This window comes from Helianthus annuus, chromosome 16, assembly GCF_002127325.2.
Source record: "Helianthus annuus cultivar XRQ/B chromosome 16, HanXRQr2.0-SUNRISE, whole genome shotgun sequence".
NCBI lineage: Eukaryota > Viridiplantae > Streptophyta > Magnoliopsida > Asterales > Asteraceae > Helianthus > Helianthus annuus.
In genome coordinates this window covers 32259267-32286314 of record NC_035448.2, presented here as the reverse complement: position 1 = coordinate 32286314, position 27048 = coordinate 32259267, and the positions used below count along the sequence as shown (strand labels likewise).

The 27048-nt window shown below is 34.9% G+C and overlaps 2 protein-coding genes and 1 long non-coding RNA gene across 3 annotated transcripts; 1 reads left to right on the top strand and 2 right to left on the bottom strand.

Annotated features, from left to right (window-relative positions):
- The first annotated feature begins 3380 nt into the window (after positions 1 to 3380).
- LOC110915394 (glucan endo-1,3-beta-glucosidase 12) lies at positions 3381 to 8302 on the top strand. The gene is made up of 3 exons (XM_022160077.2): positions 3381 to 4288; positions 5450 to 6013; positions 8095 to 8302. Exons 1-3 carry the CDS (start codon positions 3463 to 3465, stop codon positions 8127 to 8129), a joined length of 1425 nt encoding a protein of 474 aa, XP_022015769.1. The 5' UTR covers positions 3381 to 3462; the 3' UTR covers positions 8130 to 8302.
- A 4035-nt stretch (positions 8303 to 12337) lies between these two features.
- Positions 12338 to 14188, bottom strand: LOC110916775. The gene is made up of 2 exons (XR_002579993.2): positions 14159 to 14188; positions 12338 to 12547 (listed from the first exon to the last, which is right to left on the bottom strand). It is a non-coding gene; the product is annotated as an uncharacterized LOC110916775 (long non-coding RNA).
- Positions 14189 to 24295: 10107 nt separating this feature from the next.
- LOC110915803 (tyrosine-protein phosphatase DSP1) lies at positions 24296 to 26440 on the bottom strand. Its single transcript, XM_022160554.2, has 5 exons — positions 26134 to 26440; positions 25799 to 25892; positions 24972 to 25029; positions 24823 to 24866; positions 24296 to 24733 (listed from the first exon to the last, which is right to left on the bottom strand). Exons 1-5 carry the CDS (start codon positions 26367 to 26369, stop codon positions 24545 to 24547), a joined length of 621 nt encoding a protein of 206 aa, XP_022016246.1. The 5' UTR covers positions 26370 to 26440; the 3' UTR covers positions 24296 to 24544.
- Between the last annotated feature and the right edge of the window lie 608 nt (positions 26441 to 27048).

The following is a 27048-nucleotide window of genomic DNA, read 5'->3' as shown; positions in this document are numbered from 1 at the left end:
CATTATTTGCCAACAATGAGACTTAAACCCTTAGCACTGAAAAAGAGCATCATTACACATTGGTACTATTTGGCTACACCACCTAGAAAAGTGAACCCTTACTTCATCTTGATTAGGTTAGGTCCAATGGTTAAGTATGTTTTTTAGCAGATAATTACCTTACGCTAAATTACACCATTTATCACCTATTCAAGGCTCGAACCTTGGTTTCTCCACAAGAGGATATTCCTCTTGACCACTATACCAAAGCCTAAGTGGCAATGCTCAAGTATTTGTGAGCCTAATGTGAGCTCGAATCGAATAGCTATTGTTAATAAGTCCTTCAATCCAGTATGATTCATGTGAGCCTTGATGTGAGCTCGAATCTAATAGGTATGCTTGTTAACAAGTCCTTCAATCAAGTATGATTCAGTTTGGACTAAGTTATACTATTAAACAGCTTCTTGTTTCTCTTAAGTTGTTGTTTTATTGAATGTGTATCCGCCTATAGTCTCTCACGCATGTTAATACTTTTGTGTCGTACCTCGGTTGGTTAAAGTGGTACTTTCCTTCTTGGTCCAGGCGAGATCTTGTACATGCCTTGCTGTTTCGGATCATAAGTTCTAGACAGTAACGGATCTAAAAGAAAAAATTCAGGGGTATCCCAAAAATTTATCCTGGACCTAGGGGTATCATAATATTTGCTCAAGGGTAACCGATACATAAAACGGAGAAAGAAAAAATAAATTATTACGCTAATTTTGCAATTTACCAACAAAGTTGAGGGGTTTGAGACACTGGTTGTTGATGTGGTCCAGATTGCCATCCAGTTAAATCATAAGTTCTTAAATCCCTTGCATACAACAAGCTATGATATAATAATTAGTTGGAAATATTTGTCTTTTTGTGATACAATTTCTTCTCTTTAAAAATATTAGAGTCAAATCATGTGAAGTGTCGTGTGCGTGTCTAGTGACAATGAGCGAATTAGGCGGTGTAGATAGTCTTTAAACAAGTTGCTAGATGTACCTAGATTGTTGTGGAACATGTTAAAATGTAGAGCTCGAAGTCGGATGTTTTTGGGACTCGCACCATGCTAGAGTTGGATGTTTGGTGAAAGCATCCAATTGTCATAGTTTGATGTAAGGTGTTTGTGGGATGTACCCTAATGCCATGGAGCATGCCTAGATGTCGCAAGATATGTGCCTAAACATCACACAATGTGTATGAACTTCGTAGCCCTGCCCATAAATTAAGGAGCATGTTTTGTTGTGTGTAGGATTCAACTTTTCTTTGAAACTACATGTGAAATGATTGATAATGATAATAATTACTCATAAATATATCATTGTTAAACATACATACAATTATCATTGAGTTACGAGGGGGATGTTGAACATCAACCACAATTTGTCATTTTTGTAATTATGCTCTTTTAAGGTGTAGGCCAAAGCATTTAGTATAATAAAAGAGAAAGTAGCCCGTCCCCCTTATATGTTCAACTTCACATGTCTACAAGTTTAATGACAACGTATCGAAGTGATTATTGGGTCTATTGTTGGTGATCATTATTGGTACTTGCAAGAATAAAGAGATGAAGCCCATTCTCGATAATCCTAGTCAAAGGAAGTTTTTTTTTTTTTTTTTTTTTGTCTAAGCGGACTAACGTATTGTTCCAAGTGTTAAGGCCTTAGATATGCACTTGCAACTTGAGGCTTGGATTTGCTAAAAATATTAGAGAGAGACTATTAAACTAGGATACGATGACCAACTTTCTATGAGTAAATCATGAAATCTATACCTAATAAACAAGTAATTGTTACGTCATGTATTAACTTTTGTGAGCTCCAAAATTCTCTCGTGCTTCTCTTATTTTTCTTAATTTAATAACTTTAATTAAAATAACAATAGCAATACAACATAATATGTATATACATTATAAGGGTGTAAGGGGCACTCCTCTAAGGGGGGAGTGACCTCTCTTACCCACACCCAATCAGCACGCGCCACGTCAACTCCCCCTTAACTTCCCCCACACCCTCAATTTGATGGCGACACTCCTCTCTTAATTACATCTCATCATCTTCTCTCTCTCTCTCTCTCTCTCTCAGCATCTTCTCTCTCTCTCCTCTCTTTTTGTGCGGTGAACACCCACCGAGCCACCCTTCCCGCAAACACTCCTCGAGGGGTCGGCGGCGGTGTTCCCGCTCGGGGACTCGCCTCACCGAACCCCTCCCCGCAAAGCGCCCCGTTCACCCTAACTATCTATTTTCATATTATGTATTTTTACTATATTACTTAAAGTATATACTTATACATAATATTCCTATACTAATAAATACAAATCATTTTTTAACACGTGTCAATCTCTGGTACTTCTTTATCTTATTTTTCAATTTCTTTTTCCTAATAAAAAATAATAATATTAAACAATAATTTATATAAATATAATTTAGATAAGGATAATAATTTTTTTAATCAAACTTTGAATTAGTAATAATATATAATTTGTATTTTCTCCTTCTCCGTAGGAGACAGAAAAAGGCTTTTTTTTTTTCTTTGTTGAATGAGGCAAATATATAAAATTTTATATTCATTTAAATTAAATTTAGTTAATTTTTTAATTTATCATTATTTAATATTTAATAGGATTATAAAATAAGAAAATAATATTAAATCACAAACTTCACGGATCTCTCTTATTTATCTATTATTTCTTATATTTTTTCCTGCTTATTAATAATCATCTTATATTTCATTGATACTACCATGTGTAATACACACGTTTCTAACATAATAATAAATAAAAAATAATAAATTAAAATTTTAATAAGTAAATAGCCCATCAAATTCATCATTTAAATACATATGTTGACTGACGGACTGTGTATGTTAATCATTTATATTATATTTATTTAACTCGTGCAATACATGAGGTATTTTAAAGATATATAACTATATTACTTATTATATAAAATTAAATTTATGCAACTCATGTAAAACACATGATTCTAAGCTAGTTATAATCAATAAAGTATATACTTATAATTGTATGTTATTTCAAAATATCGTTTTACAGTAATATTCATTTTAATAATTTCTATTTCCGTATAATGCGAGTTTTAAACCTAGTTGTATAATATATGAGTAGGTATATCAGAAATGTAACATACAGACACAAGTCTCAAATCCAAATTAAACATGAAAGATCACCCCATACCAATCTTGGATTTTACTAATCATCACATATCTTCCTCACAGTCGAAATGCAAACCATGTGAACATCTTCCTTCCATAAATCTTTTCCTTAATTTAACCATGACATTCACTACATGATCCAACCGAAACCACAAGATTCATTATTAATAATAATAAACCCATCATAACCTCCCTTTAAATAACCCGACCCGAAAACACAAAACCCAACATCTTTAACCCCTCTAAAACCACCACCCCCTTTCACTCCATTCCCCCAGCAACAAAATGGCCTCACATTCACCCCTCTTCCTCTCCATCACCCTTCTCACCATCTTCACACTTGCAGGTTTTTTAACATTTGCAGAATGTGGTTCGATCGGTGTGAACTACGGCCGGGTCGCAAGCAACCTCCCATCACCAACAAAAGTAATCCACCTCCTAAAATCCCAAAACATCAACCGGGTCAAAGTCTACGACACCGACCCGACAATCCTAACCGCCCTATCCGGATCCGACATCAAAGTCACAGTAGACCTCCCTAACGAACTCCTCAAAACCGCCGCTAAAAAACCATCATTCGCCACTAATTGGGTCCAAAACAACATTCTACCATACCACCCCAAAACTCAAATCGAATCAATAGCCGTAGGTAACGAAGTATTCGTCGACCCGAAAAACACAACCGGGTATTTAGTACCCGCTATGAAAAATATCCATCAAGCCTTGGTTAAATTTAACCTACATTCCGTTATTAAAATATCATCTCCCGTTGCGTTAAGTGCGTTACAGAATTCTTACCCGTCCTCAGCCGGTTCGTTTAGACCGGAGCTGATTGAACCGGTTTTTAAACCGATGTTTAATTTTTTGCGTCAAACCGGGTCTTACCTGATGGTGAATGCGTACCCGTTTTTTGCTTATGAGTCAAATGCTGACGTCATATCTCTTGATTATGCGCTTTTTCGTGAGAACCCTGGGGTGGTTGATGGTGGTAACGGGTTACGTTATTTTAGTCTGTTTGATGCTCAGATTGATGCGGTTTTTGCTGCGATGTCGGCGATGAAGTTTGATGATATTCCGGTGGTCGTGACGGAGACTGGATGGCCGTCCAAAGGTAATAAGTTATTGCGGTTGCAATGAGGGGTGAAAACATCTCAAAATTTATTTTTAGAGTTAATTACTGTTTTCGTCTCTGTGGTTTGTCAAAAATCACTATTTCAGTCCATTAGTTTAAAAATTGCGATTTCAGTCCCTGTCGTTTTACTTTCGTAACCATTTCAGTCCATCTCGTAACCATTTCAATCCCTATACTTAACAGAATAATATATCGAAATGGTTACGAAAGTGAAATCACAAGGACTGAAATGGTTATGAAAGTGAAACCACATGGACTGAAATCGCAATTTTTAAACTAATGGACTGAAATAGTAATTTTTGAAAAACCACAGGAATAAAAACAGTAATTAACTATTATTTTTAAGACGTAAAATGTATGCTTCTCCAGTTCTCTACTTTTTAGTATTCCCAATGAACCTGGAATACAACATAGTAACATAGACGTTTGTAAAACGCGCAATCACATCTATACTATATTTTAAAGTAAGAAAAGTTATAGCAAAAATGGAATAAAATGTTTAATTTTATGGTATAAATTTAGAAAAAAAACTATTAACATATAAAAAAGTCATTAAATTATAAAGATAGCAGGGGAAATTGTTTTAAAAATTAACCATATGTTTTAAAAGATTCCACCATGTGATTTAAAATTGTTTTTAAAGTAAAACTCTTAATTTTGATGAATTTACTTTTTTATACTTTAAATAAGCATTAGAATATAGGGCTCGGTTCAAATGAGAGCCACCACGAATTAGAGAACCATGATAACTTTTTCTTTCTGTGTGAGTTGGGTCAAATTTTTTTTGCACAAAAGTAGATGAAAATATTATAAACACATATGTAAAAAAAGTAAAAAAAGTTGTCGAGTCAATAGTTTTGACTGATACATGTTTTTTTACGTGCTTGTGTTAATTTTGTACGACGATAAATATTGTCTTTTACGCCTCATGTAAATGTGGGTATCTGACATTTTTTTTTTAATTTTTCTTTTTGTGAAACAAGTGATTTTTTATGACTTTTAAGAAAAAAAAATTCGAAAAAACCTTTTAGACGACCTAGTTCTTAGAATTTAAGGTGGTTCTCATTTTTGCGCATCACTTAGAATATAATATAGATGATGATCTCTAACTCACTTTAATTACATTATGTCTAATAAAAGGTGAAGGTAACGAGATCGGAGCTAGCGTTGAAAACGCGGCAGCATACAACGGAAATCTGGTCAAACGGATACTCACGGGCGCCGGAACACCGCTCCGGCCAAACGCAAAACTAACCGTTTTTCTGTTTGCGTTGTTTAACGAAAACGAGAAAAACGGGCCAGAGTCGGAGCGGAACTACGGATTATTTTACCCGAACGGGGAGAAGGTGTATACGGTGCCGTTTACGGTGAACGATTTGAAGGAATACAGAGATAAACAGTCGCCGGTGGTCGGATCGGGTCGGGTTAAGGCTTTGGATCCGGTGAAAGGGGGCGGGTTCGGGTCGGGTACGTGGTGTGTGGCGAGTGACGTGGGGAGGGAGAGGCTGCAAATGGCGTTGGATTATGCGTGTGGGGAAGGCGGGGCTGATTGCCGTCCGATTCAACCGGGTGCCACGTGTTTTGATCCTGATACGATTGAGGCTCATGCGTCTTTTGCGTTTAATAGTTTTTATCAGAAGACTGGACGTGCTGCTGGCTCATGTTATTTTGGTGGGGCTGCTCGTATTGTAACGCAACCACCTAGTACGTACTCAATCACTCTACTTCCTTTACTACCTTTACCTATAAATATTGAATACAATAGTATTTTATTGTAATGGGCTCTGAATATTCTATGAGTACTTGCTATAAGATAGACTATCAAGGCATGAGTATTTTATAAGATAGACTGTCAAGGCATGAGTACTGGTCGCCTAGGCCGATTACTCTTCGAGTAATCTTTGCCTAGGCGAGTGCTTCCCGAGTACTCTAAAATCTGACTAGTGAGCGTCTAGCGACTTTACAACCATGATTTTTACAATAAAATTATAAAAAGTGGTCGGTTTATACATTTCATAATACTTATACTAATACGTGAATAGGGGAAGGTTTAAATGAAAACCACTAGTTATTGTGAAAACTAACTAAAACCTACTAAAAAGGAGGGGGGAAGACTTTTAATGAAGGAGGGGTAAAATTGAAACAAAAAATATATAACTTTTCAAACATTTCCCATTTCTCCATACGTTATTATTTTAAAACAAAAATGGCATCATAAGATCACAAATTTTCTTATCTTTCATTCAAGTATATTCGAGCATATTTTTTATGACATAAAAAAAGATTTATGGTGTCGTCTTGTTTTCAATACTATTATTATTAGGTTTTTTTTTTTTTTTTTTTTTTGGGGGGGGGGGGGTAAGCTTTTGGTTGGAGGGTGAATTTAGGTTTTTTGGGGGTGGGGGGTTTAGGTTTTTGGGGGGTGTCGGTGGGTTAAGTGGTTTAGACTTTCCGTATTAGTGCACATGTACAGTACAACCAAATTTTTTTTTTTTTGAAATTTTTTTTCATATATAAAAAGTAGCAATTTTTCTAAAAAAAAATTGTAAAAAAAAAAAAAAAATTTGTATGTTTTTTTAGGCTTTTTTAGTTAGTTTTCGAGTTTTCACAATAAAAGTGGTTTTCATTTGAACCATCCCCTACGTGAATATATACCATAAACATTAAAATAATTTTACTTGTATAGTCTGTATGGGTGTGAATTTCTGACACGACGTGAAAACACGACACGAACCTAACACTATTAATCTGTCTTCATATGTAAGTCATTTGTGAATTTCTAAATGTAATAAGTCTTTTCAAATAGTGGTAATTTCAAGGACATAGAAGACCGGGATGTTTTTGGAATTACTAGATTTTTAAGGCGTTGGCTAACGTGCGCCCCTGTTTGTGCTTGATGGGGTGGGCCAACTCTGACATGGTGGTGGGGTGGACCAAAATATTATTCAAGATGCTTTTAGTTTTAGATTATGGACCTTTTGTAGAGGTTAAAGTTGAAGTAAAAAACTTTATTCCAGTAAAATGTAAGTGTAATTAACAAGAATGCATAATATAAATTATTAATAATAACATTATATTGCATCATTATCATTTTTTTTCAAAAGTAACAAGTAATTTATACTCTTATTATTTTTAAAAACAAAAAAAAAATATATTTGTATAATTATTTAACAAGTTACATTAGTTGTATGAAAGGCAATCACATTTTGCATCATTCTTCATAAGTAAAAGTGTAGAAATATATTAGCTATTTTAGTGAACTCTAAGTCTGTGTAATGGGGCAGTATATCACCTGGGATTGAGTCATAGCGCCCCATAGCGCCGCCCAACACCATTACAGGGGGCGCTATGGGGGTTGAAGTCCTTCCTCCCGTTATCATCTTCACGGCGTGAACATCTGGACAATCTTTCCCCCCACTCACACACATACATATACATACTATATGTATAATTGAAGGGGTTATATAACCCCCTTACCACTACACCCTCTTGTGATATAAAGCCCCTCTCTTACGCATTTTGTCACTTGTCGCATAACGCCTCCAAAGGGGCTTTATGACCACATATGGCCTAAAGAATAGTAGCAAGCTTCAAATGTTGTGGTCTAATTTTACTCCTAAATGTTAACAAATTGAAGTAAAAAGTGGTCAAGATATTGTGTAGAAAAGATCTTTGAAATTGAAGATTATAACCATAAAGAAGTCATTAACATTTGCTTTTCCTGTTGCTTTTTTTCTTTATTGAATGTTGAAGGCCTAATAAAGTGTTTTCAATTATTTTTGCAGAATATGGGAAATGTGAGTTCCCCACTGGATACTAAAAAGGTTCAAGAGATGCTAGTATTAATAGTAGATTTGTATCTTTACTTATTTTATAATTTTTTAGTTAAGAGTGGTAGTAATAGTAGATTTGTATCTTTAATTATTTTATAATTTTTTAGTTAAGAGTGGTAGTAGATAATCTAATAAATTCATTTTGCAAATTGTTATTTCATTATCAATAGTAGTAAATTCTAGCGTTTCAGACCAAAATTTTCATTTCAACCAAGTACAATTTAAGTTTAGTCAGTTGTAATTATGATTAAAAAAATGCCGGATAAATGTAAAACAAAAACATAAAAATTTATAAGTCTACATAGTATGGAATAAGGCCTTAAGTAGCTTTATTCAGCCACATCAACGTCACTGAACACTACATCAGCAAGGGGTTTTATTCCCTTTTTGTCAATAACATCTATATGATATGGAATAACATCTCTCTAAGTATAGTGATGTTATTGGTAAGGTCTAGAAAGGATAGATAGTGAAGCTAAAAGACGGGCTTTTTTTTGGGAGGTAGTGAAGATAGGAATAAACTAAATTGGGTGTCTTGGAAAAAAGTGACTACTCCGTTTGATGTTGGTGGTGATTGTTTCTATTCACTCGTCCAATCGCTCGTGGCCAATTCTTCCATATTCCAAGAGTCTTAATGGCACTCAACTTAACCTTGGCTCTTTGATAAAAGGAGAAGTTGGAAAAGGTGATAAAGTTCGCTTTTGGCTTGACCCATGGATTGCCGCTGATCCTTTAAGGGTGTTATTCCCAAGCAGTGTTGTAGAGATCGCTAGGCGTTAGTCGGGCGGTGGAGTACTGACTAGGGATTAATCGGGATTAATCAGGATTAATCGAGATTAATCGGATCGGAATTTTTATATATAATTTTTAAATTTATATATATACACGTACATTAATATCAATATAATACTTAAAAATAGTTCAAAATTCAAACAACTAAGTTTAAAACATAGCAAATCAAGTATTTAAACATTCAATACACACATTAATATCAATATAATACTTAAAAATAGTTCAAAATTCAAACAACAACGTTTAAAACATAGCAATTTAAGTATTTAAACATTCAAACATTAACATATCAGTCAAGACCTCATGGAATATGTTTTAATGAGTTATAAACATGTTTTTTTGGGGGCCAGATTGGAACTAAACAACTTGGGCCATGCATTTAATGGTTAAAAACATTTGCTTGGGCCAAATTTAAACTAAAAAAGAGTGGGCCGACTAGAAACGATTTGGCCGACTTGGGCCAATTTGGGCCGCCTTGCACCGACTAGGACCGACTACCGACTAATGGTCCGACTAGCTCAAAATTGATCAGCTAACGCCCGACTAGCGCCTAGGCGCCGATTAATACAGATTTTTACAACACCGTTCCCAAGCCTCTTTCAATTAGAAAAGGCCGTCACAGCGAAATGTTGGCAAATTCGGGCGATGGTATAGTTTGGAAATGGGATTGGAAGCCTTTAACTTGGAGCGCGAACGAAGGGGCTGATCTATTTAATCTGGTTCAGTTGCTCGACACCTTTTCTCTTTCTATTCAGCCCGACAAATGGACCTGGCTAGCCTCCTCTTCAGGCCTCTTCTCGGTTTCTTCCATGAAAAATGCTCTCTTCGAAGCGTCTCATGCGGTCGATGACGTGGGTTTCGTATTGGAATGGAATAAAAGAATTCCTAAGAAGGTCAACATCTTTGCTTTGAAGGCTAGCCTAAACATAATTCCTACTTTAACTGAGCTTGCGAGAAGAAACGTGCCGGTTGATTCTGTTTACTGTAAGTTTTGCTCTGAAGTAGATGAGACGAGAGCCCACCTTCTTATTTCATGCAGCTGGGCTTTGCAGATTTGTAACACATATCCACATGGTGTAAAATTGTTCCGATATACGCTTTCAGTTTGAGGGATCTTTTATCGGTGGACGATTGTTACAGATTAGGACGGCGAAAAAAGGAGATTTTATACGAGATTATTCTCACAACTTGTTGGTGCACCTGGAAGGCGATAAATGAGATAACATTTTCGACCTCAAACAAATCCATCATATTGCTTCTTGCTTCTGGAAGATATAAAAGCCTTGAGCTTTTGGTGGATTAACAATAGGTCGCATGTTAAAGACTTAATCTGGAGAAATTGGATTATATGCCCATTGTAATTGTCGTTTCCTTTTTGGTTGTTGCTTTTCTCTAGCTTCTTGCTAGTGTGTTTAATGAAATTCGTCGTTCCCACCAAAAAAAAAAGAGTAAGCCTTACCCGTATCTCTAAGTATAGAAAGATTGCTTCCGGAGAGACTAATGTCTCCACAACAAAGACACCATATATATATATATAGGGTCAGGATTTAGATAAAACGGGGGAAAGTGTGAGAACAGTGAGAACGATTATGGAACGTCAGATCAAAACAATCTATGGACTAGATTGGCGAGGTGGCGTTATCGTAAATAACACCAATTCTATTAAGTGGACACACTTCTTTAAGGGTAAAAGGGTCTTTTACCGCTCAAATTCAAAACGCCAACAAAAATGATAACACGCCATTCAAAACAAATAAAACGTCATTAAATACAAAACGCCAAAAATTAGTGATAAAGCACGTTGGAAATTACAGGAAGAGGAAACAATACAGTAACTGAAATTCAATTATTAACATTTATTAGAAGAAATTCCCTCCTAAATTACGCGCCAAAAGCATCATTATATAAACGACGTTAAACATTGCTTCCATAATGACTTCAATATATCATTCTGCAAAAACAACTTTTACCAAAAACGCCAATTTTAACCAAAACACCAAAAATGGCAACCATCGTTTGGTGGAGATACACTCTGGCAATTAGACGATTTGTCCTACGTTTTGACAACAAAAGGAGGGTTTATGTTAGGACAATCAAAGCAATTTTGAAGATGGAAGAAGAGGTACAGAGGGGTATCCTATCGCTTGGCATCGCTCTGGATATGAATGTCATGAAACACATAATCTTATGAAAACATTAACAAGGAAATTTGGACCAATCAAAGCAGATGGAAAATCGGACCCAGTCATGACATCATGGCGTTTTGATGAGGAAACAAACATGTTGACCGTTATATATGACAGCGGAGAGCAGGAAAACTACCTGCTTGAAAACATCATGACAAAGCAAGGGATTAGGTTCATGTAAGAATTGCACAACGCCACTTGTTTGAACACATACATGGACTTAAAAATGGCGTTGATGCAGGACATGTTCAAATGGAGGCTTCAGAATCTTCAACAACAAGAAGCCGATGAAAGTGAAAGTGATGACATAGATGAAAGTCTAGATGAAGACTCCGAGGAAGAAGAAGACGGAAGTGATGGATACTTCTCGGATAAAGTACCTTCTGACGAGGAGTTTTAAAATTTTTTTTGGTTGGTTTTCTTATGTGTAATCTTTTTTTTCTTAAGATAATTAAATGCTATATTTCTCCATTTAGTTTCAAAACACCAAAAAAAAAAAATACTACAAAAAGTTATTGCTTACAAAACGCCAGAAACAATAAAAAAATATTTTTCCTATTTAATATTTTCTCTGTTATTGTATTTTGTCATCTTGGTCTACATAACGCCATTAAAAAAAAGCCAAACTTGGAAGATGGGACGTCTATCACCCTAAAACTGATAAAGTTGAACAAAACAGTAAATACACACAGTAACTGAAAAGACGGTTACTTTATTACTATCATTTATTATAATAAAAATCATGCCTAAACTACGCGCCAAAAAAACTCCTATAAGAGAGAGGTCTCTACACAATGAATTGATCACACCCAAAAACAAACGCCATGTTTCCTAAAAACCACTCACTTTAAACGCCAAAAAAATAGCTAAAAAAAACACAGATGGCAAAGCTTTCACTGAATGGATTCTTCTCTGAGATGTGTATCTGTATAAGCTTTTGCTGAATAAGATGGACAAATATTCAAGAAAAAGAGACCGATGACAGTGATATGTCATCATGTGAGCTTTGTTCTTGATGACTATATGCATGTCATGAAGGGATCAATACCAGTGTAAAATGCTATTTTGGACTTCATTATTACAAATAGCATTCAAAGCAGGAGTGATCTTCAATGACATGTCACCAAAGAATATCACACCAAAAAACAGGATGCCACTAACAAAGCTTCGTGTAAGACCCTAATGCGTATTTGACTAAAAGTCGCAGCGGAAGTTCAAGCCATAAACTTTCTTTCCTTATAATTACCTTGACTTACTTAAAACTTCATTTTAATACAACCTTTTCACATGAAGTCATCAATTGACTCATTTACAATTAAATGCATGACATGGTTTTTCTAAATTTCAACACCAACGTTTCCGTACAATCTGTCTTGTGACTCGATCCTCGATCTCTAATCCTTGAAGATCCTCGTGACTCGTACAACCTGCACTCACCACATTCATTCATACATTAGCACACATTATATAAACAAGATTCATTCACAAACACTTCACTGTTCGTCATTTTTCAAACTTTAAGCATTACATCTGCGTATCCATTCCCTGGTGAGGCTTCAGTAATGTACCTGCATTACCTTTCATTCTCAAGGTACACCATTAAAACGTTAACACTCAACGTGTCTAAATCATGCTTATATACATACTTACATACAAACATACATTCACATCTACATACATACATATCTTTCCTCCAACTTTACATACATGCATACACTCATACATGTCTTTACACATACATACATACACAATTACATACATACATACATACCTTTCCTACATCTCTACATTCATGCATACACTCATACATATCTTTATACATACGTACGTTCACATCTACATACGTACATACCTTTCTTACATCTTTACATACATGCATACACTCATACATACCTTTATACATACATACATACACATCTATATACGTAAAGGAAATTCTTAACTTAGAATCCCACAATTAGGTACCATATTACTACATATTCTTTAGGATCCCACCTTTGGGTACCATATTACTACATATTCTTTAGGATCCCACCTTTGGGTACCATATTACTACTTATTCTTTAGGATCCCACCTTTGGGTACCATATTACTACATATTCTTTAGGATCCCACCTTTGGGTACCATATTACTACTTATTCTTTAGGATCCCACCTTTGGGTACCATATTACTACATATTCTTTAGGATCCCACCTTTGGGTACCATATTACTACATATTCTTTAGGATCCCACCTTTGGGTACCATATTACTACATATTCTTTAGGATCCCACCTTTGGGTACCATATTACTACATATTCTTTAGGATCCCACCTTTGGGTACCATATTACTACTTATTCTTTAGGATCCCACCTTTGGGTACCATATTACTACATATTCTTTAGGATCCCACCTTTGGGTACCATATTACTACTTATTCTTTAGGATCCCACCTTTGGGTACCATATTACTACATATTCTTTAGGATCCCACCTTCGGGTACCATATTACTACATATTCTTTAGGATCCCACCTTTGGGTACCCCTACCCGTCGGCGACGCCCTCTAGTTTTTTGCAGTTTTCTGCAGGTTCGTTTCGTCGTCCGTACGCACTAAAACGCACGTAACTTTTGAACCGTTTACCCGTTTGACCTCCCGTTTCTTCCTACATGCTTGTAAATTCACATTCTATCATATGAACATAAAATCTTACCTCCGGATTACGGAAATCCTTAACTTACATACATTCGACTTAACTATTTTCTAACTATTTGACCCGTTAAGGGTATTCGCGCATTAATTGGTCTATGACTGACCAAACCATCATCCCCACTTCCATACCTGCCCAAAACATTACTCTAATCGAATAACTTGCTTCTAAACCACTTTTAAGTTCGTTTACCCCAAAATACCCATCATGGGCATTTTGGTCAACCTTAAACCCATCATTTACGACGAAAGACCTTAACACATATTTGACCTCAAACATCATATTTAATTCATTACAACACTTTATTACTTACTTGTACTACGAAGTGATTACGGAAATCACTTACCTTTAGTGTTCGTATTCGCATCCGTTTCCTCGCCTCTTTTTGACCCGTTAACCTTCCATGCTTCCATCCATCTTGACATGATCCCTATACTTTCATGTCATCGCATTCACATTCTTGTTAGCATACATGATTGTACATATTAACAATCATATCAAATTCATGTTTCACATTTGACTTTCATTAGTCAATTCTAACAAGCATAAGGCATATTTCCACAAGTTAATCTTTCAAACTCATACAATTCATCGTGTCATCACATATAACACGTATGGATATAACACGCATCATATGACTTTCTATAATATCACAATTGTGACAAAAGTCCAACATTGCTACTTATGCACAGTTGACTTTCAAAAAGTCAACAATTTATCATATGAACTTTCGACTTAACCTCATACATCCATGTCATTATAGTAGACTATACTAATGACACTATATACATTTCATACTCACGATGCAATAAGCATACAACCACATGATCATCTAGTTATATGCACATACCAAACATATTTAATTCCGTTCATTCTAGTAACATAATTCTACAACTAACACCATGACCTATGCTTAACAACCCAACATCATTCTAACTTCATCCTATTCTAATGATCTCATATGCTTCACATTTAGTGTACTTTTACTTATCAATTTTGATTAAGCAATTATTCAAACATGTAGTAAACATCATACCACTCCAACATAGAGTACAATATTCTAATGCATACTTTTACTAAATAACATGGCCAACCAAATCCTACATGAATTCCATATAAAAATAGATTTCTCATGTTTATTTATCATCAAATACATCATATCCCCATATTATACGATTTCATCCATTACTTGCATACCATTTCATCTATTAATCCCACCTAGGCATTTCATCAAACACTTGGTGTGCATGCCACAATTTATGCATAATGTACAAGTGTTTCATGCTTTACTTCCTACTTCATGCTTTCATTCATCAATTAACACAAAAACATCAACAAATTCATATCACATTCAATCTACCTAACAAGAACGCATTACATACACCATAACACAACAAGATGTGAACAAGGATTGGACTTGGGTGATCATTCAAGTCATCATCCTTACCAAAACAAATGGGTTTCACCTCTAAACATCAAATTAACCTAAATCATTCATAACCCATGTTCAATATGATGATTCTAACACACACCCATTCACAATTTCATACAAATTCGCAATTTACATCATAACCCACTTCGTGAAAGATCACCAATCTAACTTTTAAGACATACCTTACAATCCCCTTGTGAAGGTGATCATTAATCCGTGTTCATTCATGAATTTAGACCTTGATTTGCCCTTCGATTTGATGATTCTTCACGTTTAGGGTTTCTTGAGCTCTCATGAGAGCTCCTGCTCCTTTCTAGAACACACGAATGTGTGTGTTTGTGTGTGTTGATTTTCATAAATAAAACCCATCTTTCCATCCTAACCGTTTTGGTCCCTCAAGTTTTCTCACTAATTAGAATTGACACAACTTTCATTCCTTATTTGTTTCTACCATACTTTTAACTAGGACGAATAACCTAGTTATTTATTTCTTGATGTACCCGATCATAACATTTAACGAATATAAACATTCGGGTTTTGGGGTGTTACACTTCGTCTAAAAAGACGGGCGTTATGTAGGAAAGTTGGCATCTAGCTAAGATATTCAAAGGTTCAAAACACCAAAACAAAATTCAAGGAGAAGAGGCTGATGACAGTGAAGATTTGGATGAGAAAGTAGATTACCATTTTTATTTTTATTTTTTCATTTTCTATTGTTTTATTATCTAATTATCTGTTGTTTGTTATCTAATTCTCTACTAATAAAATACATTATTATATAAAACGCCAAAAACTACAAATACCAAAACACTAATAGTATGAAAACTGTGAGAACGGATGCTCGCAAATCACCTTGTTAATGTATTAAACGCCAAAAAATTGACTAAACGCCATAAAAAACATTTGGTCTTATTATAATCTTATGAAAATATTAATGAATCGTAATGAATTATTAACAACGCCACGAACGCCAAAAAATTGACCAGGGAAACACTATAACACCAAAAAAATTATCTATGTGACACAAAAACAATTAATTCAATGTGACAGATCTAAGAAACAATTAAACGCCAAGTAGTTAATGAATATAATTAACACCAAAATAATCTTAGACGCCAAAAATGAAGCAGCATGTTACGCAAAATTGGAAAATAAAAGAAGATTGAAAAGACAAAAAAAACCCTCACGCCCTGATCATATCCCGCGTCACGTGTTGGGCCAGGATGCGTTCTCACCGTTCTCACACTTTAGGGTGTTTTCTCCTGATCCCGTTTCTATATATATATATATATATAGAGAGAGAGAGAGAGAGAGTAAAATATTTTTTGAGTCATGTGTTTTAGTGGTTTTAATCACTTGAGTCCAAAATAAAAAAGTTTAACGCATTGAATCCCTAACCATTATTTTATGACGTTTTGAGTCCCTAAGTTTTAGTGGTTTTAACCACTTGAGTCCAAAATCAATATACAAGTGTTAAAAAGTTGGACTCAAAATATTATAAAATGAGTGGTTAGGGACTCATGGCGTTAAACTTTCTGATTTTGAACTTAAGTGGTTAAAACTAGTAAAACACAGAGACTCAAAAAGTAATTTACTCATATATAAATAAACATCTACCAAATAGTAAAAATAGTGAAAACATTACACAGAAGAATAGAGACAAATATGACATCAAGGAACAACATTATGAACACACAAACAAATTCCCCCTAAAGTGTAAAAAAATAAATAAAAAAATAAAATACCATTTAAACAACTAAAAAAAAATACAAACCAAATTTAAAAAAAATTTATAACCCAAATAATTAAAAAATTACTCTTCATCGTCGTTCTTGTAATTTATCATGTGATCTAAACATGGATGTTTAACCAAATCCGATCGAAGATCCAAGTGTGTTTTTCTTCTTCGTATTTTCAGGCGGATATCTTCTTTCTCGGCATAGGTTAGAACTGGTTTTGACGGCTGAACAATATCTTTATAGTCGAGACAAATGGCTCAGCCCCTGTCCTCCAAAATCATATTATGTAATATAATGCAAATATACATTATTTTCTCATTTTTTTATTTTCCAATGTAGGCGATGGTTGGGCAATGATCGTCAATCGTTTCTTTAATACCCCAAATGCCCGTTCGATATCTTTTCTCGCTGGCTCGTGTTTTTTCTTGTTGTACAATCATTTTTCATCATAGGGGCAAGAGAGACCTTTCATCAAGACGATCCGCTCCGAATATATACCATCAACAAGATAATACATATACATGTAAATTGTAATGCACATTATTTGCATAAAATGATGAATCTGGTGCAACCCCGTTTCTCATTTTTTTCTTCAATATAGGCAATGGTTGGACAATGATAGTCTATCGTTTCTTTAACATCCCAAATTGTCGTTCGATATCTTTTCTCGCCAACTCGTGTTTTTCTTGTAGTACAATCGTTTTTCATCATCAGGGTAAGAGAGGCTTTTCATCAAGACGACCCACTCTGGATATATACCATCAATAAGATAATACTCGTACTTGTATTGTACACCATTGGCATAAAATGATGAATCCAGTAGAACCCCGTTTCTCAGTTTTTTCTCTTCCAATATAGGCGATGGTTGGGCAATCATGGTTGGGCAATGATAGTCTATCGTTTCTTTAACACCCCAAATGCCAGTTCGATATCTTTTCTCGCCGACTTGTGTTTTTTCTTGTAGTACAATTGTTTTTCATCATTAGGGCAAGGGAGACTTTTTCATCAAGACGGCCCACTCCGAATATATATCATTAACAAGATAATACCCGTACTTGTAATGCACATCGTTTGCATAAAATGATGAATCCGATGCAACCCCGTCTATGCCATCATTGAATAGATTTGATGATTGTAAAACAACAAGATCATGGTTTACACCGACTATGCCAAATTACGCATGTCAAATCCATAAATCTTGAGACGCGACTGCTTGTAGGATTAGGGTTGGACCATCGTAATCACCTCGAGTGTGTTGGTCTTTCCAAGCAGTTGGACATGTCGCCCAATCCCATTACTAATAACAACAACAATAATAATAATACAAAAAAAATATACCTTCACAAAAATTGTCAAGACCATCCCTGCACCTGCGTGCGGACATTCTTAAATACTTGTCCCATGCTTTGCTCGTCGTGCCAGATGCTAGTTTTCGAATGGAGGCCATAGATTTTTGCAATGACGAGAATCCGTCTGTACCCCGTGCATTCGCTCTTTGTTTAAAAAATGTATATCCGCGCTCTAAATCGCCACTAATTCGCAAAAAGAAGATGGCAGCTAATCCGAAAGCGGTGTCGAAATTACTCATCATTGTACAACGGATTACCAACAAAATGATCACTCACCATAAGGGTTGTGAGCACCAATCTGATCTCGTTCAAGATGTGGTTGTCTAGTACGTGTGTGACAAACGACACAAATCCGGTGACTTCCGTACTATTAGATAATTTTTTCTTGTCTGCAATTATGTGTTTTAAATGTCAGCATCTTATGTTTGCATGTTATATATTTCAAATAGTACGGAAGTTAAAACACATCCGACAAATTATACAAGTTCAGAAATGTTGTTAAACATCAAAAACAACTTAAAAAGCATTGGGGATATCCTTAAAACACAAAAACATATAATACCTTATAAATTACATAACGTAACTTTTTAGAGAACCGACAACGAAACGAGCATCGAACAATTATTCAAACACTACCAAAACACCAAATATGGACTAGTAACATTATTTTAATGTTGTAACACTAATAATGACCATATGTTACTTAGGTATACATAAAAACACTTAAAATCCCTAAACTCCTAATTAACATATATTCTCACACGTTGGAGAGTACTCCTTATCTTTACAAGGGACTTAGCTATGTAAACCGTTACACTGAAACCTCAAATTGCTACTAAAGTTTGGATGTGCCAAGATTCTTTCGGTGCGCATCTAATGATTCTAAATGAATCTCATTGGTGAATCTTATACAGTTTTGATGTTTAAATGTAAAAATATATTAATAAGATGACATTTGTAAGTTCATATACTATAGCTTTTGGCATGTTCAAGACGGTGTAAAATGTTAAGCTAATCTGAGTTGATTTACATTTGGAAAAGGGGCTGCTAATTCGCATTGTACACAACAAATAGATAAAGACCAATCTTGATTTTTTGCTGACCTATAATGTCATTTCTGTTGGCTGAGTATTTTTGTATGTTTTTAATGTTATGCCGTGTTTACGAGTGTCTAATGTACTGATTGATGGTATATCTGATTAGTTATGAATATGTGGTCATGTGTACTCTTTTGCAGTTGCCTTCTTATCTCCGGGTTGCTACTATTATTGCTAATCAGGTGTTTTTTTTTGTTTTGTTAAATTATGTTTCAGCTCTGTGGTTGTTGTATGTGTTTTTTAGGTTTACGTGTTTGGATAGTTGTGTATGTTTTCGTTCTTGTAGTTTGTGCTTTTGCTTTCAAAGATGGGAATGGGGAATGATAGGGACGTCAAACACCTTTTCTACAATTGCCAAGTAGGAAAAAGACCGCAACTGCAGGCCGTAGTTCAGCAAACCACATCGTCAAGGAAAATATCTTTTGCGCAACTTATGTAACTAATATGCTTGGTGTTAAAAACCTAAGCTGCGACCATAATACATATACAATCTAGGCATAATCTCTTGGTTGCAACTCATGTATCTAACTTGATAGAAATATAAATCTAGCCTCCGCCGTATCGCGACGGGTTACTTTTCTAGTTATCCCCAAATAACAGCTTGACTCCTCTCCAAATAGTGCACATTGGGCTCTTCCGTGAATTATGGGAATCTAAGACATTTCTCACTTAAGTAAAAATCCTCTAGGGTTCACACTGTATCCTTTGGCGTCAACCAAATCTTCGGGAAATTGTGTTTCCCGGATGATGGAATATGAAGTCACCGTCCCCTAGTTGATTGTAATGACAAACGCCTCATGTGTCAGTATTCTAAAATGCGTCCTTATTGTGGTTGACATCACAATCTTTAATTGGTTATGTTCATTCCATTATTATTATATGAGATTAACTAGTTGAGATGAACTAGTTGGTATAGCAAGGTAGCTTTTTGATTCTTTAAACAAACAAACGAAAAGACTGTGACGAGTTTTAAACACTAAAAAGATGTACTTAGTTACCATATAATTACTATGTCAAACTAAAAAGTAAAAACATGTGTTGTTGCACTACAAAACAAATATTGTCTACATCTTCCCTTTTTAATCTATATTTGTTGTTTTTGATGGATATACACATACTATTCACCATAAACAGAAATCTCAGTCACAGCAAAGATTCCCCGTGCCTCCCACTTCCCTCCAAATTTTCATTATTGCTCACTCCTGTGACACCATATACATATATATTATATAATTTTATTTTATTACCACACTATATTTTATTAATTATAATTAACCTCCATGTGCACCGGACATAACATTCCCTCCTCTTCAAATAAAAGCAGGATATCGGCGGACAGCATTAGCAGACGATTCCCATGAAGCATCACGTTTTCCACCATTCGTTCGTTTAATTAATAAGTATATCTTTTTGGGTGTAATGGAGTCAACTCGAGCTATGCTATACTTATATAGCTCAATGCTTTTTAAATATTATAATGTTTGGTTGGATTTGTATATTATTTATCTATAGTTTCTTTTTATATAGTTATGTATAATTAATTTTGTTGTAAATACATGTATGATTATATTTACATAAATTATAGGCTCGTATATACTTTCAAGCTTTGTGTATGACATTAGGGTAACAAGTATTTTTTTTATTAAATAAATGAACTTTATGTTAGACTCAACTAACATGATTTAAGTTTATAGCGATTCAGAGTTGACGACCCACTTGAATTGTTTACATTACCGTATATTGCTCGCCTTGATAAAATTTCCATATTGGAAGTTTTGATCCATGAAATTGGCTTATACAGTTATACATAACTTCAACAATTTGACCAAGCATCACATGGATAAGAATCTAAGGCCACATGAGATAGATTCTCATCAACATGGATTTTTGGCTCGATACTGATGCCACTGAACGACCATCACGATCAACCCCATCCGAGTCGAATATTTATATATTTTAATTTGAATATATAACTTTTCCATTAAAATTGTATTGTTTTTTCCGTTATAACTATAACATTTTATCATTATACGAAAATTATGTTAGTTTACCATTTATAATTTTGTGTTGTTTTTTCCATTTTTTATGATGATATCACAACGTATTAGTTATCATACTTGTTGTGATATATTAAAATTTGAGCTAAATGTCATTTTAGTTCATGTGGTTTGGACCATTTTGTCAGTTTAATCCAAAGGTTTCATTTTTTATCTAGGGGTCCAAAAACGTTTCACCATTGTCATTTTAGTCCAAAAACATTTTATATAGCCGAATTGACCTTTTAGTTAACATAATTACATATAAAATGACTGAATTGCTCTTCTCGTTAATAGAAAAAATGGATGAAGTTAACCCAATGAACTAAAATGGCAACGGTGAAACCTTTTTGGACCCACGGGCGAAAAAGAAACCTTTGGACTAAACTGGTAAAATGACCCAAACCACAGCGACTAAAATGACATTTGACACTTAAAATTTGTAGAATACAATTTCAATAATGGATCATTTTTCAAACGTATAAATTTTTTAGCTTTCAAAAAGAAAATCTTTTTTAGTTTGCCATGGATGTGAAGGTTGTCATGGCATCAACTAACAAATAAAAATTCGTAGGTTGGTTTTGATTTACACATATTATATAACAAAACAAGGATAGGTGTAGTTGTTAGTTGTTATAATTCGAAATATGGGCTTTTACTATAAAACAGATTTTGTAGGATTATTTGTTTCAAGATTTGGGCTTAAGATTGATAATACCAAGTAGGCCTGACTGTCAACATTTATACTGTATTGGGCTAAGGCTAACTACCTCGGCGTCTGTTGGGCCGATTCTTCTTTAACCAAACTTTAAATTAGGCAAAAATAAAACAAGAATAGCATCTTCACTTTGCCAGTTGATATTAACAAGGTTTAGTTCGGGAGTAAAACAAGTTATAGAATAAAAATAATTAAATAAATTATACACCTTTATCAATTTTTGTTATACTCAATTAAATATAGAATCTTTATAACCTATATCAACCAAACATATATTTAATAAAACAATTTAAATTAAGAAAGACATATATCAAAAAAACTTTTTTTTTTTTTCATTTGCTCTAGGTTTACATACATCTACGTTGATCTTAGTAAAAGGTATGTTAGATGCACGTTGTTTCAAATTAATGCCATATAAATGGGATTTTGTTTATAGTTTTCTGCGCGATGTCCAAGGATAAGGATATTTCGGCTTGGGACGCATTTTATTTCGTAATACCATTAGATGGGTTATTTTTTATTGGCATTGAATACACGTAAGGTAATGTTTCACATTTCAACGAAAACAACTTTTCTTTTACTATTCATAAGGTTTTGTAGTTTAGTTAACTATTTAATTAATATTTAAATAACTACTAAATATAGTTCTTGGAAAGTGGTCGGTTGATGGTTCATAAAGTTGTAGAATTTAATACGTCTCCAAGATAAACCTATATTCATTTACGTATGATGTGTAAGTTATTCTTTTGAATTTGTTTTTATTTTGCATTAATAAAGTTCAAGCAATAAGTGGACACAAATCGACCACCATGTGAAAAGCACATGCGCTTATTCTAGCAACAAGAAAAGACAATATCCAAAAGGGGGAACAAAGTAACAAGGAATTTCAAGAAATGGAACAAGAGAATCTTGTAATGGTCAAGTGATTCTATGACTCCATCTTTAGCCTTTACATTTGAAAGAAAAAGGGTAGGATAACAAGAGATCCACCCCTATCTCCTTACTTTGAAGGTGCATTTATGACAACAATACAACAAAAAGTTGTTTCGTAACCTTGAAGGGACAACATTGTTTTAAGCGTTTGCCCCCCTCTTTAGCTGAAGTCTCATGTTCAAATTGAACTTCCATTAGCTTTCTGTCTTGACCCCTTGAATGCCACATGATGTGGCAGATCCATGAATTATCATCACGTGAGGCAAAAGAGACTGAAAAGTGGTTTCAAGATTCATAGGTAGATTTGAAGAAAAAATAGGTCAAAAACGACAGTAGACTACATGAATCTTAAGCACCTTAGTAATCAAATGATTTGCTAATCCTAATGATCCTAAGAGTGGTTTTAAGATTCATACGTAGATTCGATCTATATTTTAGACATCATATTCTCCTCCACTTAACCTCACAATTTTCCTTAAGCCCGGAGGGTGTGGAGGCGCCACCCATGCCACCTCACATTCTATAGCGCCACCACCCCACACCTTCTGATTTACGGTGAGGCGCCATTGATGAGGCTCCAGCATGGTAACGAGCGTTTTTTGTCTTGATTGAGGTAAGTTTGTCAAGATAAGGGGGCGCTATAGGCATTGAGGGGGCTTTATCCCACACCCTGCAAGTTAAGGGAGGGCGTGATAAAGCCCCCTGGCTGACGTGGATCCTACGTGGCGCTGAAGTGCTCTGACAAAGCCCCCATAGCCTTATTGTGTCTCTTCTTTGCATCATTTGACCTTTTTTTATTCACCTTTCGCCCTTGTGACTACCCTCAATTTCGATTAGGTCCCTCAATAATCACACAATAATAATTGGGTGATTACTTTTGAAGTCATTACATCTAACAAGTAGTATGTTGCAATCATATTGAATGGAAAAGAAATGCTACATGCTAAGAATGTGGATAGAAAATTCAAAATTGTCAAACAATTAAGCCTGGACCAAAAGAGCACAAACAAATTCCAGTTCGATGGCTGGCGCTCTATTCGTTATCAGCAACTTGCAGAGAAAAAACGACTTCGACTAACTACCAAAATGATTATGTAAACTTCAAATAATACCCACTTGGTCCAACTCATTAGCAAGTCATCCCCGTAGACTGTAGAGGTTATTCGGGGCGATCATAAGTTCATAACCAAAAAACAAGCTTTTAACCAAAAAACAAGCCTTTAACAACAATTTCAACTTTTTAAATCGGGTACATTAACAATTTACTAAAGTCCTAACAGCGAGAAAAACCAGCTTAAGTAATCCTCAAGGAATGGAAAATATCATTCCTGAACTGCTAAACATATTCCGCGAAATCAACGTCTATTCCAGTTTATTCCAATCTGTGGAAACGAAAAAGACGAAAACGCCCTTTAGTGACACGTTTTTTTATCTCCTAGAACAAGAACATGGACATGGTGGTATATCTTTAAATCCGGATGCATCAAAAAGCTCCATAAACCTTTGATCTGAAAGTCTAGCTTTTGCAGCTGCAAATCGCTGGTACTCGTCAAAAATCGACGTTAAACACCATCTTTGTATCTTTCTCAAACATCCCACTAGACAACCCGTTCGGTGCTGGAACAAGAAAGAACAGTAACTGTTAATAACATAATGGATATATAGATACAGAAGACTATATTACAGCATGTCGTATATGATCATACCTTGCCTCTTTTGCAATGAATTAGCAAGGGGTGATTTCTTACATCTGGTAAACAAGTAAAACAAAAAAGGATAATGAGAAAAAAGCCCAAATGGAATACCTTTTACATTCAATGTGGACCGATAGATGTTAAGGGCATAGATTGCATACCAAGAACCACTTTCAATGCTTCACGAATCGTGTCTTCGGGGATATTAACGAAAGGTTCCTGCATTGATATTGCCATTAAAACTATCAGACATGCTCTAGGGACTCAATATGTCTTCTAAAATGAGAGAGACAATCGATGCTTTGAAAGTTAAACCATATGATCAAGCAAAAGCAATGTTTTCAGAACCAAACCGGACAACGACAGTCTTACCGGTTCACTGGTCAAGACATTATAAATAATATAAAAGTTGAAACCATAGGTGAAAATACTCTATTATACATTTATGTGATATTATAACTTCAATAAAATACGAAGACTTAAATAAATAAAATATAGAGTGTTCAGTTCCGGTCTGGTTCTAAAGACACCGAGCAATAGTATAAACTCTCTGAAACTCAATAACCAAACAAAATGTACACCCATGGGCGTAGCACAGTGGGCGGGGGGCGTCCGACCCCCGAACCTTTCTCTCAGTAGTGTCCGGTATGTAGTTTTCGTATAGAATTTTTAGGTATATACGTTTTCGACCCCCTGGTTTTATATATTTTTAGATATAATTTTAGATCCGGTGACTTCCGACCCCCAGTCGGAAATCTCAAGCTTCGCCACTGTGTACACCCATTGTAATGTACTTTGGGAATCTAACTTCTATCACCAAACTGCATAATTTGCACAAATATATAGCAAATGCTGCATCAACTTATTCTAATATAAACACGCACACACACACACACACACACACAAAGCTATAACAATTCCCAAATCTGGACAAGTAATTAAGTTATATATATACTACAATCACAACACTAATCTATAATATTTATACCTTAGTTCCTTCAATTCCAAACTGAAACAAACGAATACCATTAGCCTTCAAAAACTCCATATTATGCTCCGGATACGGTTCAGGGCACAAATACCTATAAAACCACCACAAAACACCAAAAAAAAAGTTAAAAAAAATAAAAATAAAAAAAAACTGTCAGATTCCGTACAAAAACAATCACGCAAGTTGATCGGCAGTTGCGTAACCCCTAATCAATTAATCATCACAATATCAACCAATTTCAAACCCTAATTTGAACAAAATCAACAAAATCTAGCACCAGTACTCACAATTCTGAACAATAGATACACAATCATACACAAATAGTGACATACACAATAGAACGGAGGCCTAGGGTTTTGAGAAACGGGAAATTAGCGGCATCAGGGAATCCAGAACGGAATATTCCGTTATCCACCATGGAGAAGTTTAACGGCGGCGTGAAAAGCTCCTCGCCGTTAGAATCGAGCTTATCGGCGGCTATGGTGGATTGCTTGATCAGCGGTTGAACGACTTCGATGGTGCGACACGTGTCAAGCTCTGGTTGGTTGAATTCAGTGTCCAGTTTCATTGTGAAAAAGAAGTTGTTGAGAGATGAAGAGGAGAGTGTTGTGGCGGTTATGAATAATAGTTGCAGGATTTGGGGTTTTATAGGGGAGAATGGAGGGTGTGTGCCACGTGTCGTGTTGTAAGAGGCTGGTCAAACGTTGTGTTATTGAGGTGGTGGCTTTTTTTTTTTTTTTTTCACCTTTCTTCGTTTCTTCTAATTAGAAAACAAATCTTGACCCATGGTTTTTTTTTTTTTTTGGAAAATATATATTGACCCATGAACTTTTTTGTTGTTCTAGAAAGATATGGTCAATTATATTGTAACGCATGGGGTTTTCAAGATAAGTGTGAAGTGGACATGAGGTGTGAATGTTTGAGGTGGAGTAAGTTTTTATAATGGGGTTCTTGGTGATATAGTGTTTATTGACTTGATTTTGTAACTTTTTTGAGTAGAGTCTGGTCATGTTAGACTCAAACAAACTCTAATTCCGAATCATTTTTCAGTCCTTGTTCTAAAATAAACGGATTGAATAATGATAATTTATTCGATTAAATATGTTAAAGACTTGAAGCTAATCGTAATCTAAAACTATAAACATCATATATACAAAACATATAATTATATGCATTTACTATTTAAATTGACATTTTGATACCGGAGATCAAGGGTGATTTGTTTAACGAATTATACAAAACATATA